The sequence below is a fragment of the Temnothorax nylanderi genome, unplaced genomic scaffold, assembly GCF_030848795.1.
Source record: "Temnothorax nylanderi isolate EJ_2023f unplaced genomic scaffold, tnyl_v1.0 TNYL_tig0447_pilon, whole genome shotgun sequence".
In the NCBI taxonomy this organism is placed as follows: domain Eukaryota; kingdom Metazoa; phylum Arthropoda; class Insecta; order Hymenoptera; family Formicidae; genus Temnothorax; species Temnothorax nylanderi.
The window spans coordinates 91,151-110,400 of NW_027249509.1; the positions used below are offsets into that span (position 1 = coordinate 91,151).

Here is a 19,250-nt window from a genome sequence, read left to right on the forward strand (position 1 = left end):
GGCGAAGCCCTAAACTAAAAAAGTACTGTCATAATAATATAGGTTGGGTTTGGTTCTTTTAGGGTGCAGGGAAGGGGCGGCTCCCAAACAGCACAATGTCCAAAATCGGGACATAAGACGTTTTAAAGACATCATTAAGATGTCATTTACATACCTACATATTAATTATTTATGTTTTTCAAACTTATATTTTTTAAACTTCTTTCGTTAACAACTTTTTAATAAATAACGAGCGATGGCTAAAATCTTTTAATCTAAAGATTACTCAGGAGGATGATCTTTATAATATATGTGAAGAGCAAGGTCGCTGGAGGTGTCTCCCCTAAACAGGAATTTTACCCGAATGAGTTATGCTTGTTATCAGCGATGGTCGATTAGAAAATAAAAATTCTTCGTGTTTGTAAAATGAAATAATATGTTGTATGATTAGTGATCGCATATAATCAGAAAAAAATGTATTTCTATAAACGCTCAAACACAATAATTCTTCTTACCACACACACACACACACACAGGAAAAACAGATATACTGCCGAGCGAATGTGGTCTCGTTGAAGTTTTAGGACAGAAAACAAACGGTTTAAAAATAGGTTTTTAACATGCTTAAGACACGAGACTTTGAGAAATAACTGTGTAGGATGTGCTAATTTCGTAATGATATTGCGTAACATCATGACGCGCTATTGCGTTAAAGTGTTACGAAGTGACACTCAACGTGCGACTTGTATAATCAAAATATTTAACGTCTTAACGTTTGATGGACAAACGTCGCGTTTATTGTTGATAATTATCCGCGTATGTACACACATTCGAGTGCAATTACATTGTTGTTTTTTAGTTATATCAACATGGCATAAATCAGCGGGATGTATTACGGTGCAATTGGAGCTTAATCCTGATAACGTTTCATTAAGCGGCGCCATGTAACGACGTTCTTATCGGATTCTTCTCTCTGGCGCCAGCTCAAGTACATGCGGAATAAAGCGTAATTGCATTACAAAATAAGACTTCAATTTAAAACGTGAGAACGCATTCAATTACATTACTACAACATTTTAATGTTCTATTATTTTTTCATTTTTTTCGAAAATTTTAGATAGCGATTTAGCTGATATTTACAGAGATCGATTTCAATAAATTCAAGACAAAAATATATCGATAACAAACACAGAAAGAAAAATTTAATAATTTTATTTAATTTTATTTAATATTAGTGCGCTTCAAAATTTCCATCAGCTTTGTTCTACCATTTTTGTTTTTCACAAAATAGCTTTTTATTCCACGTTATTAAATTTACGTTGAATTATCAATAGAATTCATTCTCGTTAATATGTCGTATCGATATATTTTCTAAAAATCCGAAAACTTTTCCCTTATTCGTATTACTTTTCATCAATAGTTAAAGATGTTAACATCGATGTTAAAAGCGTTGAAAATTGATATGCATTAATTATATATCTATTATAATTAATGCACAGAGAGGAAATTCGAAATGTGAAAATGTAGTAAATGTAGTAAGTAAGCATAATTTTTATCGTATGTAACTTTTGGCTTAGATAAATCGCGCACGAAAATGCAGATGGCATGCAAGTTGCAACGCGTCACGATTCGTGATATGTCGCGGGTATTTCTTCAGGCAATAAATTCTAACCGGAGTCATCAGTCTGTGCCCGCGTTCTATTAAGGTATCACCCTGCCTAGACAGCACGCATGTTCAAAATCGGGATATAAGACGTCTTAAAGACATCTTTAAGACATCTTTAAGACATCTTTAAGACGTCTTACGATATGATGCCTAAGAGACGTCTTATATAATAACGTCTTAAGACGTCTCTATATACGCTCTACGAGCACAGGAAAAGATTCAGCATGGGCATCATGCGCATCGCGAGATTCGTCATGTATGCTCAGGCATACGTCTTTGGCTGCAGAATAACAATATTTTTCATTGCGCTAACCGCAAACGCGCAAAGATATTCTGCCGAACGGTCGCAGCGAGAGAGGAGCGGAGACGCGAGAGACGCGCGAACCGGCTGCTGCGTAGCAGGGGGGGGGGGGCGATGCAGAAGAAGAGACGGGGACGAAGACGCGCGGACAGAGCGAAATTTCAGGCTGCTTGACGGAATGCGGGTCAGACGTTAAACGCGGTATCGGCACGCCGCGCCGGCGGATAGAATCTGGAATGACGAAGCACTCTCTCTGGCGCGCGTGGCGCGTACCCGTCGACGATAATGGAAAAGCTATATGTTTACCGCAGAGATACCGCGAACGTACGCGTTGTGCACAATGCACGCAGCTAAAAAATCGCGGCGCGCCAAGATCCGGAGATGGATCTGCGGGAACGCGCGATTTTATCTCAAAATAAAGGCGAAACATCCCAAATATCTTATGTCCAAAATCGGGACATAAGACATCTTTAAGACGTCTTATGTCCCGATTTTGGACATGGTGCTATCTGGGATGTTAAGAATGAAGACACGACGGTAGTTAGATTTTTGCGCACATGATCCTGGAGGTTTTTTCATTAGCCTACGCCAGTTTTAACGTTCGTTATATTTCGCGTTAGTTTCTTCGAATTACTTGGCTTATGCACAACAAGCGAGCAGGATTCTGGCATCCAGCGCACGACTGCAAGTAACGGATTCCAGTGTCAATGACCGACGTAATCGTCGAGTATTGATAACGGGTCGAAATACTCATTTTCTCTTTGGGCGCGCATTCCCTGATAACGCCGGGCATCAATGATGATGTAAATGTCGTTGGAATGATCAGATCGAGATTAAGAAAATGGCAAGTAACGGTTCCAGTTAGCTGCGATCAGTAAGAATTTAGATATATCTACATATATGGCGTATCATAAATTATGATGACCGTAAATTCAAGACATTATATGATTCATAATGTCTTAGATTTACGGTACTTGTGACTAATTTGATCATATATAAAACTTGAATTAAAAAATCAACAATTTTCATTGACAAAAATAATGAAATATTTATAATTTCAAGTAATTAAAAACCTAGAGATTTTCCAGAGTCAAACCTTAATGGCGCAAACAAATATATAATAATATAAACAAAACAAAATTTTATTCTTTATATTATCAAAACTTTTATTGAAACAGAATATTAATATTGAAGATTAATCACAAAAATCTAAATATGAAAGAAGTTGCTTACTCTTCAATCCAGTTAATTAATACGAAAAGCTGTAAGCCGAGCAAATTGTAATCTTTGTTCCCTCTTTCTTGAATACAGTTATTATACAATTCGCAGCATCGTTGCTCAGCATGAACGTTTCGTCCATGAATATCGAGATGATTGCATCGCAACAGACGGCGCAATTCCGACGCGTTATTGATATAGGTAGTCGATATATGTGTAGGTACGTTGGCTCGGGCAAGACGACTCGCGCCGAGATCGAGTTATCGCGAGTTATTCGCCCGAGCTGCGAAGAGGCAGCCCTCGTTATCCGATTATACGATTTATTTTACGAGTATACACGACGGACGGAAGTGTAGAACCGCGGGGGTAGGCGGCGGGATCCAAGTGGATAATGGCAGAATAGATATAGGGTGAATGCACCGGGTGATGCATTCAGTCAATGGGCAAGTATGCGTATTACGTGTTCGGCGCCGACGGTTGGATGTTTACTCTGGATCATCATTTTTTATTGGATTTCGCGACTTCTTCAAACGCGAATGTCTGCATTAATTCATTCACGTATATATTTTAAACGGATCTCGGCGACATGATCTGCGGTGGTTATCCATTAAATTGCGGTACCGCAAGAGAATCTCGTTTAAACCGCACCGTGATACGCTAGCGCATTGATACGCAAAAATCATCCGGTTTAGCAGCTTCATCCGCGACGTTGAACTCGACACGTTTTAACGAATGATACTCGGACGATGAGATATCGTTTTCACATAATAATATACACAAGAATCAATTATTATTTAATCTAATTTATTATTGTACATATTGAATATAAGAACGCACGTATTTGTAATGTGCATAGCGAGTTGTTCAGATTCAGAAGAAAACATCTCGTTACTCCTCCTTGAGTTGTCAGTTCGACGCGCGTTTATCTAAACGAGTATAGTAGTTCAGTATAAAGTGATCTGTCATTGCGATAAATAACTGACCTTCCTCACATCAGTTTTATGATTTCGTCACGAAATATCGAAATGTCATACACACCATGATAATTTTTGTGCCTTATAGAAAAATGGACCTGTATTTCCTGTTTCGTTTTCAGGCTCAGTAGTGTTAAATTGCAATTAGTGGCTCTTGAGTTTAGGACGGATGGTGACGTATAGTCATCGTAGTCATGCTTTAGTGGATAAAATGTGACGTACAAAGCATTAAAAAGAGGCAGGATATTCGGTAATAAACACTTTTGGCGAATAAGCCTAGACAGCACGCATCCAAAATCGGGACATAAGACATTTTTAAGATGTCTTTAAGGGGGCTAGGCAGTCAGATTTGTCGAAAATGAAGCTTTTTTGGGGGAAAATTTATTACAAAGCAAAGAAATAAATTGAAACCAAGACTTGTCTTTTAACACAATGTTTATTAGAATCATAAACTATAACAAAACAGTTTTTTTAGTTGAAAATATGCATTGAAAAATGGCGCTGCAGATGGCTGATCGAAGAGGATTTTTTAAAAAGTGTTTCCATTTTGCAGCAATAACTCAAATACATAAGCTCAAATCGACTTGAAAAAAAATTGAGCATGTTCAAAATATATGTATAATTTGACTGAGCCTCTAAAAAGTCTGTGCAAATTCAAGTTCTTGAGAAGAAATATCAAACAGCTTTTTTTCGTTTATTCATGTAAAACGAGAAGAAAATAAGCAACGGAGAAAAACGCTTTTAAAATTTTTAATGCATATTTTTAACTAAAAAATTTTTTTGTTATAGTTTATGATCCTAGTAAACATTGTGTTAAAGGACAAGTTTTGGTTTTAATTCATTTCTTTGTAATAAATTCCCCAAAAAGCTTCATTTTCAACAAATCTGACACTGCCTAACGCCTAGTCTAGTCCCCTTAAGACGTCTTATGCCCGGATTTCGGACATGGTATTGTCTTCTAGAAGACATCCTCCGTTAGAGATAGAAATAATTTTGACCAAGTTTTTTTCTAATTTCTCGTACTTTTTTTGCATTATGAAATCTGTATAACTGTGCCTCAAATCAATATTTCATTAAAGCGGAGACTAAGATTTGTCTTTACATATAAACAGTAAGATTTTGTTTTTATACACAGTTGGAAAATTAAATATAACATAAATCACACGTCCCAAATCACGGTTCGCTCAAATTTTTGTGTTAATTTAACATAATATGGATGTGTTAAATGGTAACACCGATACTATGTTAATATTTCAACAGAAAAGAAATGTAATTTTGATCGTAATTTTAAGTTAATTGTGTGTACAATTAACATAACTTTTATGTTGAATCTTATGTTGAATCATCCCCACTTCTGTTATAGAGTAAAATCAACACACTTTTTCTGTAAATTTTAACACATTCAATAAATACGTTCAAATTGTGTTACTTTAACATAGTTTTTACGTTATTTTAATAATTTTATGTTTGTTAAGTTCAATTAACATAGCAGACGTATGTTAAATCTTAAATCTACACATGTATGTGCTGATTATTTTACACAAAAACTTTAACCAGCAGATTTTTTCACAAAAGTACAAAAATTTTCCAACAGTGTATCTCTGACGCGCAGCATTATCTCGTCAAAATTTCTTTCTATCAAAAACCACCCATCTCTAGAGAAGAAAATTATTGTAACTTTCGAATATCGGCATATTCATTACCGAATATCCTGTATCACGTAAGACCGCGAAGGAAATGCGAAGGAAGCGCATCCGGGCGGAAGAAACCTTAAGAAAATTTCGGGCTCGCTGAAGGAGGGTCTATACACAGGTTTCGCATACGTTGCGGCACGCTCGATTACAATAGTGGATACGGTCGGTGTCTCGTTCCGTAAGGGCACACCACAATGAAGAGTAACCCAAGCCTGCGTCACGACGGCAGATGGACCGTGTCTTCGTCCCGTTCACGGTGTAGGATTACCTTCGTGCTTCGGGATTTTCGATTCACCCGTATATTCGGATCTCGAGAGTTTCGCGAGGAAAAAGAAATTTGATGTGCCAACCTCTCGGGAATTCGATCGTCGAAACACGCCAGGCTGATAAGAGTCTTTGCCGCTCTAATGGAATGGCGAAGCTCGCTCGCCTCGATTTACGCGGCGCCGCGATAAGGAACGTCACCAAAACGACGCGAATGAAAAATGATATTGTGCACAGCGGCCAATACCAGGCGACTCGCGTGTCTTTCTTTCATGATTTCAAGCGCGATATACCCCTCTTAATAATAATGATTTTGCTATATCTGTTAGAGACGAATGAATAGAATACGTTTATTGCAATAGGATAACTTGCATGTATAAGCGCCAATTGCAATAGAATATATTTGACCATTCGACTAACTAACGAAGATAAGTATGCTGCAAAATTGAGAATCAAGCTAGTTATCTTTCGATGAAGTGGGCGTGCGCAAAAGAGATTCGTTAAACCAATTTTGCTAAATAAGATAAACGTAAATACGTAAAGCTAGATTCTGTGTTCGTTGCATTTGATGCGTGTGAGACGCATCTTGACCCAAGTTCGCAGCTCTGCGTCCGGAGGTACGGCACGATTGTGAAAGTGGAGTTCTGGGTTAATTCACTTTCGCACTTATATCGTCAGCGCGCGTTGGTACATGGCAAGATTCAATAACGCGTCGGGTCTCGTGTGTGACAAATCGCGCCCGTTACGAGCTGTCGCCAACGTCGCTGGCGGATGACTTTAATCAATTAGGGACGCCCGTTCGCCTAACTCAATTATCTGTTCCTAGTAATTTATAGGATATTAGGTACTTACTGGGCCGATATCCCGATATCTTAACTTATCGATTTTTGATTGACGGATTAAAGGGCTACGTTTCCCGCTCCTCTGCGACGTGTAATTCGCGACGTCGCTTAAATAAGACTAATCTTAATTGCCTGATGACAAAACGATTTCTATTTCTTTAACGGATGATTTATAACACTGTGACTAAATAATTACACTACTTCTTCTTCGTTTACACAGATGCTCCGGTCTTTACGTGTTTTTACAGATGTTAGTGGAATCTACGATTCCTGCGGAGGAGATCACTCTGCAGATTATTTAGAATTACTACTGACAATGTAAATATGTGCAGATTAAATAAATCTTTCTTTTTATTATTTATGGTACGTAATTACGCACTTATTACGAGAAACGACTGGAATGCAAATAAGATGCAAATTTTTGATATGCTATATTTCTTATGAAATGTTTTTCCTGAATGTTTTGTAAAATAGAAGCAGTTTTTTCTATAATAGATGTTGCTGCGTTGATTAGATACAGAAGATTTAAATCTTTTAGTTATTAATTATATTATTCGAAAGTATAGAATGTACAATTGGATTTAAATCATCTTTTTCGGAATCCATTTTACAACATGAATCTATAGATTCTTTACGGTTTCTCATATAAAATGATTTTATAGATATTATTAGCCTATTTCAATACTAACGTTTCAAATTCCACGAGTTTTCTTTTCATCGTTTTGTTGTCTTTAACTTTTCTTATATTTTTCCTGCACTTATCCTGTACTTATAACGTTTACTTGAATAAAATAACAATTAAAAGATTTGCTGATCAAATTTGTAGATAAAATTTTGTAATCTCCTTTGCTTGCGTGTAATAAAAGTTTCGAATTTTTCAAAGTTGGGAGAAGTTACGTTAGAGAACACGTGCGAGTTCACATGTGGATATATCACACGATGTGGATATTTCTTGAATTTGTACTTCATATCGCGCTTATGTTCATAAATGAAAGATTTGTCGGATGTCGCACAACGTAATGTTTGCATAAACTGAAGAAACGTTCATGTCCCTGGACTTATTTCGGTAGTTTCTCTGTCACTGATGATTTTTATTGCTAATACTGCGTAGATTGCACAGCTGTATTTACAAATTACACTTACTAGAAATAAAATAAATTACACAACTATGAAGAAAGTTCGATATGTACCTCGAAACTCGATAAAATTCAAATTTTTAGTAAATAATAACAAGTTTGATAGGATGCAAGTTTCAATAAAATGATCAGGAATTAGTTCTTATTAGAAGTAAAATATATTTTTGAAATCCAATTAAGAATGCATTGCATTGTACAAATTATGGAATCGTAAATAGTGATTCCGGATAAAATAAAAATGAATAACAATGATACTTTTATGTATAACATTTTAATATAATTATTTCAATATGGAATAAAATTCTCAATATGAAATTATGTGGAATTACAAAGAAATATTATGCTCAAAATTAATTAATTAAAAATACTGCGGTAGAATAAACTGGATTTTACATTAAACATTTCTTTTCGAAATATTTTTCCGAAGGCAGCTTGTACAAACTATATTACTAAGCATTATGTGCATTGATAATTAATGATTACACGTACACCAATTATCATGTTAACACAGCGTAAATCCTTTTTGTGACTTTGTAGTAAACGGCCACTGGATAGTTTCAAATTACTGCTGAAATAAAATTACCTTTTTCAAGGTAAACAACATATTTCTTGCCTTATCATCCTTCTTTCTTTCGATGATTGATTAATCATTGCTGACATCGCGCACTCTATACGTGCGCATTCAACGGTTCAGCAAGCTTTCTGATACATATCTGAATTATTATTGACATTCTATAAGTAGAAATTCATTTAGTTAAAATATGTAAATAATCAAGAACAATGATAGTTCTTTTGGGAATATCGGACTGCGATGTACGTAGTTCTTGGAACATAATCGTCCGTAAATACATCAAACGCGCACACACGCTTATACGTGGAAGATATTGTAATTTATTTAACGATTTTCTGAGGCACAAGAAGGTCATTGCTATCGTATATAAACATGTGTGTATGTGATTTCTACTCATCCATTAAAATTAGTAAATCCGGTTTCTGTTGCGTTTTTCATTAGAAATTTTTGCATAGATAATAAATCAGGAATTTATGTATTTGCAACGTAAAAATTACTTCTTCTTTATTAAAAAAAAAAAAAAAAATGATTACGTGTACGATTCCTGTAGAATAAGCCATGATGTGAGAACCAATGGAGCTTCTTAGACATTTATAAAATAATTAATAAACATTAAACAATTAATAAACAATATACATTAAACAATTAGTAAACATAAACATTAAACAATTAGGTAATGACAATAAAAAACGCTCTTTTTTTTTAAAGAAATATAAAATAGCGTCTAATGAAATAATTAGTATTAGGAAAGATCGACTTCGAATTCGATCGCAGGATTCACGAGGACGAAACCAGGGTACAATGAACTCGCCGGGACATAGCGAATTCGGGTTAATTCGGAGTTCATGCATGCTTGAAAGAGAAAGAGACATGCCTTCTCCTGGATATCGATCGTTACGATCGTCGCTCGCGACGAACCGGACACCGCTCGTACGGTGTCTCGCGATTTGGAAGGCGGCACGTGATCTGTCTGGGCAGGTGGAAGGACATCGTACGCGGTGGCCGATACAGCGATCGCGGCGACGATCAGGAAACCTGGATGACCAGGAGAGGAAGCGACGAAGCTGTATCGCGCCCTGTTCCTTGGCAGTTGCGCGCGAACCATCGAGCGGAGCGGAGCGGAGCGCTTTCGTTGCCGATGGTGATCCTGTTTTCCGATCGGCGTTCGATGGTACGAAGTGTCGTGGGATAGAAGAGCAAACACGAGTTCGACCACGAGTCCGAGAGATACCTATCGTGTGAGTTCAGCGTTCGGTTTCAGGCGAAAACAAAGTCCACAATATTGATCGGTTTTACCGGCGTATACGACGCGAAAAACTTAGGACTCGTTTTCCAGTTTACGTTGACAAACATATAACAATCTTGCGATAGAGCCTCGGTGTCGTTGGAATTGTGCGTATGAATCTGTAGCGTAATTATTAAAAAATATACGTAGATCATTGAACCATCCAAGATTCTGTCTCATGTTAAAACTTAGCACGCATGTCCAAAATCGACATAAGACGTTTTATGTTCCACCTGGCTGGGAAGTTAATGCTTTCTGATACCGATTTATCTATTGTGTCATTTTTATCATTTTCATTAGAGTATTATTCCATCTTATAAGAAAAAGACATAATGTGGTTCAGCGAGTGCAGGGATTAAACAATATATTAGATTTATTCCAATTGATTACCAATTTCTGTCTATTCCTTAATGGCAGGAACAGGTGTTTCTTGAATATGAATATATAAATGCGTATTATTCTTTAAAATAACTTAGATAACCTTGAAATAACCTTGAGTAAAATTATATCGGTAAAACGTAACGAGAGGATGCGTACAGAGAAACAATAAAGGAGTCGTCCTCTTATGTAAGAGTCTTTTATAATACGCGGCAATAATGGTACTCGAAGTCCAGGAAATCTGCAATCTTTTCTGTCCTAGGAGCATAAACGCGGTAGATAAATCTCGTCATTAGCAACACGATGCGTCGGCATGATGCTCGCCGACGCGACGATACGTCAAAGGAAACTGCGATGCCATCGCAGACTCCTCAAACGTGCTTTACGTTCCTTTTACGACGTGAAATCGGCGCGGCTTGATTGCTTCGCGGGCGTTTGCAAACGCGGAAACACAGGTGGAATGTGGAACAAATAATTCATCAGTGAAATGGAAAATGCCTGCAAATGGAAAACGCGTTGCTAAACAGTGTGTTTGATTTGTGATATTAAGTGTTTGCTAAGTTTAGTGCAGCGTTTCTTCATTTAAATACAAGGCAGAGCGCATAAGAATTTAGTTCATCTTGCGTAATTACTGCGAAAGTAGACACGTAATTTAGTATGTATTGTTTAAATAATCGAATGATTTATGCAGTGTTGTATTTGAGTTGCATAATTATTTTATATAGATTTAAGAGATGTTACAATATTCTTTTATGTACGTCTAAAGCAATAAATAACTAATACAATGCTGTATAAATCATCATTTATTAGAATATTTTTATTGTAATACAGAAATAATAATATATACTTACGTAATAAATTCAGAAATATTTTTTATCATTATTGTTAATTGTTGTATTTTTTAACATTTAACATATAATCAAAATATAGTATAATATAAGTATATCAACGTGTGAATCTTTTATTTATCTGTAAATATAAATTACAATTCTTTTCTGACAAGATACGTGTCTTTTATTTAGCATTAACAATATTTAATATTAAGGTATAATCAAACGTTTTTATAAGAAAATTGTTTACCAATTTCACTTTATCTATGCGACTGGTTCGCATAACAACCATCTGTAATTCAAATTACATTGTTGTCACGGTCAGTGTACGTAGGATTGTGTTGTAATTGTTGCAAGAATATTTCACGAGAGATCGTCGGTGCAAGAACCTTATATCAATTCAGGCACGCTATTCGCGTTTCCTTGACACGCTCACTCGAACCGTTTGGAACGTGAAATTACTTTCAATGATCAGTTGCCTTCACCCGGTTTACGCGGGACAAAAAGTTTTCTCGATATAAATCTTAATAAAAATATTATATTTATTTTAATGCGTTTGACTGACAATTTTGTCAATTAGAAGTCAAATATTTCTATACAATTTCATGATTTAAACGATTCAAACGATATGCTTGTATAAAACGTCCAGTTAAAGTGTTAAATGGTTTCATTACTGATTTTACTTTCCTTGTATTTATTCTAAATATTTTTAAATAAATACGTGACAAATAGACAATGTTTTTTTTAAATGTAAAACGGATATTTGTATTTGATAAAGAAATTACATATTTTTCTGTATTAATATTAGAAAAATGTTAAATAAATATTTGAGTAACATTTTATGTAAACGTCTTTTGTAAATAGTTAAAATATATTAAAGATTTAAAAGAAATAGGTAAAAAAAGTAAAGTTAAAGTTAAAAAATTTAAATGAGTATATCCTCTTTCGTGTGTTTAGGTAAGAAAGTATCGCTGGGCGTATCGTTTCAACAACAATCATACGATGTATCATTATCTTTGCAAATTTTTCGACTTTTGCTTGTTATTTTGCACGCTGATTTTACTGTAAAAGATACTAAATATCTACATTTAAATGTTTTCTTTTTCTTTATCATTCTTTCTTTCTCTTCATGTCTAGTTGTCGACGTAAGCAATAATAGATCTGTTCATATATAGATTTAAAGCGACTGAATTTTCCTGTTACCCCCCATCACCTTCGCAGACTTCTATATTTATATCTGTACACATACAAACTATTCACATCAGGTAAAGCGCGTGCGACCTTCTATAATATAATAGCAGTTATATTTGTAATTTCTACATAAGAAATAAAGGCTAATCATCAATTTTACATTACATATTTTATATTTTGCGGAAACTTCACAATCTTTTTAATATTAATAATTTTAATAACAGAATTTTAATAATAGAAACTTTGACTATTTTAAAGACAATTCTTCCTTAAATTTCGAAAAAAAATTATTATTAGACCTTTCTACTTTAAGTGTCGCAACAAAAAAATAACATCGCAAAATAAGATTACAAAAGTAAATAGATTTTAAAAAGTCGCAGTGAGAATTGCATGGTGATATAATTGCATTATAAGATATATTAAAATTACTAATGCAATTATATAATTATAAATAAAAAGGTGCGAGATAGCATAAGAATCAAATAGATCGATGACGTGAGTCTAGTTAAAGAAAAATAATGTTAATTCATTTATAAACTATGCTAAGCAACAATTAGCATAAATTAAAGGAGCGGTAAAACTGAAAAGTGCGCATGTGTGTTTTTTTTTCTTGCCAGGCTCACGCATGATATGACTCAGTCTCGTGAGGCTCTGGCGATGATGGATGCGCATACAACCACGTTCGGACGTAAAAGAGGCTGTACGATTTCCCGATGCGGCGCCTTCCTTCTGGGCGCATTTTTTCTAATCAGTTTGGTCGTCACCGGTTTATTGGTGTACCATTTCGCACCTTGCCTCGAGGAGAAACAAGTTCAGCCGTGCACGAGCTCTGATGGCGATTCGCTCTTGCAGACCGGGAGAAGTTTCCCGACGATGCCAACGAAGAAGAAATTAGATGTCAGATTACCAAAGGCTGTCGTGCCCGATTTGTACGAATTATGGCTGACACCCTTCATATGGGAGGGCAATTTCACTTTTCATGGCGAGGTAATAATGCTTTATAATACATATTTTTTAATAATAGTGATATATTAATTTAATGATATATTTTAATTAATGTACAATGATACATTGTAATAAATAAAAAGTTTTCTGTTTGCAAATGAATTTTGGTATGCACATTTTAAACGAATTGCATGCGCTGATTAATTATGTTGCGTGTTTTGCTGTTCTATCAGATCTTATCAAAATATAATTTTTTAGAATTTGTAGAGTAATATTTTCTCATCCTATGGAGAGAGATTATTTCATTATAACTTATTATTTCGTTATTTAGACGTTTATTTCGAAAAATATACATTAACTTAATATTTTACGTTTGCTGATTGACTGTCGTACTTAAGCACTCACCGAAATATTTTGTCCGTTTTTTTGACACTGTAAGATATTTTTCTTCACTACTTCAAATTATTGCCACACAAACCGGTTTGACTACCTTATGAACATCTACTTTCTAGTGAGAATTGAAAGCGTAATGTTCTTCTATGTACTTAATTCTCAATTCTATACGTAAGCTATTACTGCCGTCACGAAGAGAGAGAGACGCGCCTATACTCCGTCTAACGACAGATCATGGTTGATCAAACATAAATAACGATAGGGCACAGAGCCGCAACGAGGTGTTCGCGTTAAATTATTTTTATTTTTAATAGTGTGTTGGACAATATCTATTAAAAATAAAAATAATTTAACGCGAACACCTCGTTGCGGCTCTGTGCCCTATCGTTATTTATGTTTGATCAATCATGATCTCTCGTTGGACGGAGTATATAGCGATTGATGCAACCATTCACTTTCATATGTTGGACTCATGGGGACTATAGGCTTAGGCAAATCACGTGTGTCCCGATCTCAACTCTCTGTCAAGTTTCGTTTTTCATTCTTTTACTTTCTTACCAGCTGTTTGTTCTAGCTCGCAATGATTTTTCGAATTGCGTTTGGAGGAGAAAATATAAATGTGTAGGATTTCACTTTAGACCTCGTGGATTAAAGAGAATTCTATTCGGTTATATTAAAAAAATTTTCAGTTTTATAGAATTCCATATACAATTTTGAAATATCTTTGAGCACTATAATGAGATAATTAGAAATTTCACATATAATTAAAATTACGGTATTCAAGTTTTATAGCATTTGATGAAATTCAACGTCAAATTATTAATTCCTTTTATAAACGCTGCTGTCTTATAAAAACAGAAATATTTTCAATTTGTTTAGGTCAAAATTTTGGTAAACGTGACAAAAGATACGAACAATGTTACGTTGCACGCTGTCGACATGAAGATCGACGAGGGCTTTACAAGTATCAGGGAGTTGTCGGTTAAGAGCAACAAGACTAAGGTAATCGAGATCGTGGAGCAGAGAAACGACACCGACAGGCAATTTCACGTGATTAGAACATCGAACACGCTGAGGAAAGGCAAGCAATACGTCGTGCATCTCAAGTTCATTGGCCATCTGAACGACTATCTGCAGGGTTTCTACAGGAGCTCGTATACGGTCGGCAATCAGACGAGGTAAACGATGTCGCAACGAAACTTTGTGGCCGGTGTGAATTCAGACTTGTTCCTTCGTACTTCATTTAATTTTAGATTAAATATACCATTTAATCTAAGTGTATTCTGATATAAAGCTGTTTTATTGATTGTTCAATCAATTGCTCAATTGTCCAGCTAAAGTCTAAAACCTGAAACTTCAACCTACGGAACATCTAATTAGACAAAAAAGCATAGCTCTCTGTATTGTAACATAAAAACATTTGAAACGTCGAAAGACAAATTTAAATTCATTTCCTGAAGAGAAAGAAAGAGATAAGTTGTTATTAAAATTTTATTTCGTTAACTCCATTGACTTCTAGGCGCATTGTCTCATACTCGGGCTTATCGCCGCAAAGTGTTTTGATTGGCGAATAGAGCGCGTGATTATCCTTTGAATAGTCTTGTTGCGGTCGCGTGCTTGGCTTACGTACAGATTCAAACAAGGACTCCTGTCGACTGTTTGCTAAAGGTACCTATCGGGCTTCTGCATTATAGATGGATTGCCACGACTCAGTTTCAACCGACGGATGCGCGCCGTGCTTTCCCATGTTTCGACGAACCGGCTTTGAAAGCCAAATTCCAAATCAACATAGCACGTCCCAGGAACATGACGTCTATCTCGAATATGCCCAGAAAAGGGGAACCGATGCCAGTGTGAGTAATTGTAAATTGTATGTCATACTTTCACGTTGGCACCGTTGCGTCGTTTCGTATATCTGGTTCGTATCTTCTGGAGTAATTTCCGGGATTACAAAATCAATTTTGTGATTCAACTGGATGGATTTCTCTTTACAATTTAGATTTTTGTTTAGCGCAAAGTGTCTAAAACGTAAAATTTGACGTAAAATAATAATCATCCAAATACTGTACTAAGAGCATAAAAAAGCTAAAATGTATATCCCATTGTGGTGATTTGGCATTGATAAAGTTTATTTTAAAAATATTGTTTCTACTGTTTAAATAAAAAAGAGTTGATGAAAATAATAATAACGTAATAATATAAAATAATTTATAACGTATTTAACGTGCGATATTTCTCTTAAAATATTGACTTTTAGGAAAAATTATTTAAATAAGTGTTGTAGAGTTTTAAGGAGTTTTAAGGAGTTTTAAGGAGCATTCTCTTTTTTATTTTGTTATAATCAGGCCCGGTTTAGACACATACGTGTGGGATCATTATGAGCGTTCGGTACCGATGTCTACGTATTTGGTGGCCTTCATAGTTTCCGACTTTGATGTACGGAAATCAGAAGATGGTAACTTTAGAGTTTGGGCGCGCCACGATGCCATTAATCAATCACAATATAGCTTGAATATTGGGCCGAAAGTACTCAGATACTACGAGGACTATTTCAAAATCAAATTCCCTTTACCAAAAATGGATATGGTCGCGTTACCTGACTTCTCCGCCGGTGCCATGGAAAATTGGGGATTGATAACATATAGGTAAGGATATCATGTGCGCATTGACGATTAATAATTATATTAGCTTCAATATTACATGAAATAAGAAAACATTATCAATCATATTGCAATATCGTAAATAAACGGAAGTTTCATATCACGTTGAGACTGTTATGTGTTGCATTCTGTTAGTGAGCAGTGGAAGCTGTTGAACGCTGTTTTGGACGATCTTTTGTTTTACTTCAGTCAGAACTGTGTTTATAAAAATATGTATAAGGGTGCGAAATTAGGAATATTTTTTTTTATGTCAAAAAATGCTACTTTTTTGTTTTTCTTTAGAAAAGATAGTTAAAGTAAACTTTGAACACATTCATGTCATGGAGATCATATTATGACAATCCTACAATAAAATGATACAGTTTAGTTATATTCTTATAGGAGTTTTCAGTCAAAATTTTGGTTTTTAAAAATGGGGTGCGATATTAGGCACAGTTTTCCTATACTATTTTGTTGGTTGTGTATAAACATGTCTGTTTAACACTGAAATGGTTATCCTGATTATTTCTATTTTTACTTTAACATTATTTAATAAAATTACAGGGACGGATTTCTTTGCAAGTAGGCTTTTCATAATATAGGAACTATTAATCAATATTTGCGATTAATCTAAACATTAAAGCAATTTTGTTAAATCTATCTATTTTGCTATTTGTTGATTTGACTTAAGCTTGGAAAGACACACCTCGTTTATATACAAGAGTATTATTTAAAACATGGTACTTAAAATGTCAGAAAATTGTTTGAAGTAGTTGATACCGGTATTGTTATAATTTACGTTAATATAGATATGTTGTAAAGCTAAAAACACACATTAATAATTTTATAGATATGGAAATAATCAATTTGTTATTTTGTCGATTTAGAGAGACAGCAATGTTGTATCAGGAAGGTATATCGACCAGTGGTAGTAAGCAGCGGGTAGCCGTCGTGGTATCTCATGAGCTTGCGCATCAATGGTTTGGAAACTTGGTCACCCCAAGTTGGTGGACGGATCTTTGGTTGAATGAGGGTTTCGCTAGTTATATGGAATATATTGGCATGGATGCGGTAAGCCGTTTAACTGATACAGAGTTACATCGCACGTATTGTCAAAATTGCTATTATCCTAGTGAATATAATATTCCAAATCGGGATATATGATGTCTTAATGACGTCTTTAAGACGTCATATGTCCCGATTTGGGACATGCGTGTTGTCTGGAATAACCCTGTGTTGAGAGACAAATCGGCGATTTAGGAAATTAATTTAGAAAATGTTAAATGTTTTGAATATATTTTATGTATCTATTATATTGTAATGTGAATATTCTTGAGACATGCAGGTGGAACCGACGTGGAAAGCGCTGGAACAATTCGTCGTTCACGATCTTCAAAATGTATTCAGTTTAGACGCTTTGGAATCTTCCCATCCTATATCCATTGAGGTCGGCCATCCGGATGAAATCGGTGAAATCTTTGACAAGATTTCTTATGGAAAAGGTACTTCGCGATTTATGTAAATTATGACGATCCTAAACAAATTTAATGTACTATATCCATATTGAAATTGCTCAGGTGCTTCTATAATAAGAATGATGGACCATTTCCTCACGACAGACGTTTTCAAGAAGGGTCTAACTAATTATTTGAATGGAAAGTGAGTAAAAGTTATTTAATATCCTAAACTTGTGCTTATTTCTATGTAAAGCGATTTAAAATTAATAATGATAAACCTTAACAATTTTACGTAATTATAAATATAAATGAAATGTTTTAAACGAATTTTTATATAACGCAAAAATAATTGATGGTATTTCTGTATATTCAACAGAGCCTATCAAAGTGCGGAGCAAAATGATTTGTGGCACGCTTTGACCAAACAAGCTCACAAAGATAAGGTACTTGACCCAAGCGTAACCGTTAAAGAAATAATGGATACTTGGACCCTGCAAACTGGCTTTCCTGTAGTTACTGTTTCACGTAACTACAACAACAATAGTATTGTGCTGACACAGGTATGCCGACAGTCACGAATTAGATAATAATTGAATAAAGTGTGCCGCTTATTAAGGATGTTTTACCTATATCTATATATAGTATAATTTTGTTTTCTTGATTGAAGACTTTGCATGTATGTCAAACAACTCAAAATTTTTTATATGTTAGAAGGGATTACCGTTAACAGTTTGAGTATGATTTTTTGTTATTTAAATAATTAGTAGATATTGTTTAAACAATTAAAAAAATTTTTTTGTGGCAAAAAATTTTGAAACTTAAAATACAATATCAATGATGTATGTTTTACACATAAAAAAAGTTTAAGAAATGTCTTAATGGTTTATTTATATTTTATTTATATTTACAGCAAAGTGTCGATTCTCTATAAGGGATAATGTTAATTTTATCAACTTTAAACTTAAATAACTCTTAAATAACTTCAAAATTTTAAAGAGTATTTTTCATTTAATTTAGAAACAATTTACAGCACTTTCTGAATATATTTGAAATACCTCCAATACATCCTTAATTATAATAACTTTTAAACCAGTAAGAGAATTGTGCTGAAATTTTACACAGATACTTAGACGTAATAATAGAACAATCTATGAAATTTTTGGATTTTTGGTAATGACTTTGAGATGGCACACATACATCCTTAAATAACAATTTAATAAATAGAAGCCAGCATGTCTAGATTCACATACAGTTCCACTTGATATTTCTATTACGCAGATATTATTTTGTCACAAAAAATATAAAGTATATAATATTACATTATAGCGAATAATAAATGGACTAACGAATTATTTATACTTTAAGGGGGTCGTCTAGTTAAGAGGCTGTTTTTTTGGTCTTTTTTTGAGAATTTTTTGTAAGGAATCATAAGAATACACTTTGTTGAAACTTTTACATTATATTTATTGATATTTGAAGAGTATTTA

At 34.6% G+C, this 19,250-nt stretch overlaps 1 protein-coding gene across 4 annotated transcripts in view; it reads left to right on the forward strand.

Annotated features, from left to right (window-relative positions):
• Nucleotides 1-19,250, forward strand: part of Superdeath (Suppressor of ER stress-induced death) — a 46,920-nt gene that overhangs the window by 23,614 nt on the left and 4,056 nt on the right. Inside the window, exons 1-9 of one of the 4 annotated variants that reach the window (XM_071721949.1) lie at nucleotides 9,724-9,883; nucleotides 12,947-13,316; nucleotides 14,547-14,845; nucleotides 15,362-15,520; nucleotides 16,013-16,312; nucleotides 17,194-17,377; nucleotides 17,652-17,808; nucleotides 17,884-17,965; nucleotides 18,140-18,323. In XM_071721949.1, coding sequence (XP_071578050.1) covers nucleotides 12,960-13,316; nucleotides 14,547-14,845; nucleotides 15,362-15,520; nucleotides 16,013-16,312; nucleotides 17,194-17,377; nucleotides 17,652-17,808; nucleotides 17,884-17,965; nucleotides 18,140-18,323 — 1,722 coding nt within the window. In that variant the 5' untranslated portion in view covers nucleotides 9,724-9,883; nucleotides 12,947-12,959. Of the gene's footprint in view, nucleotides 1-9,723; nucleotides 9,884-10,329; nucleotides 10,964-12,946; nucleotides 13,317-14,546; nucleotides 14,846-15,361; nucleotides 15,521-16,012; nucleotides 16,313-17,193; nucleotides 17,378-17,651; nucleotides 17,809-17,883; nucleotides 17,966-18,139; nucleotides 18,324-19,250 lie in introns of those variants that run through there. The other 3 variants (XR_011721039.1, XM_071721948.1, XM_071721947.1) reach the window with 3 other exon arrangements.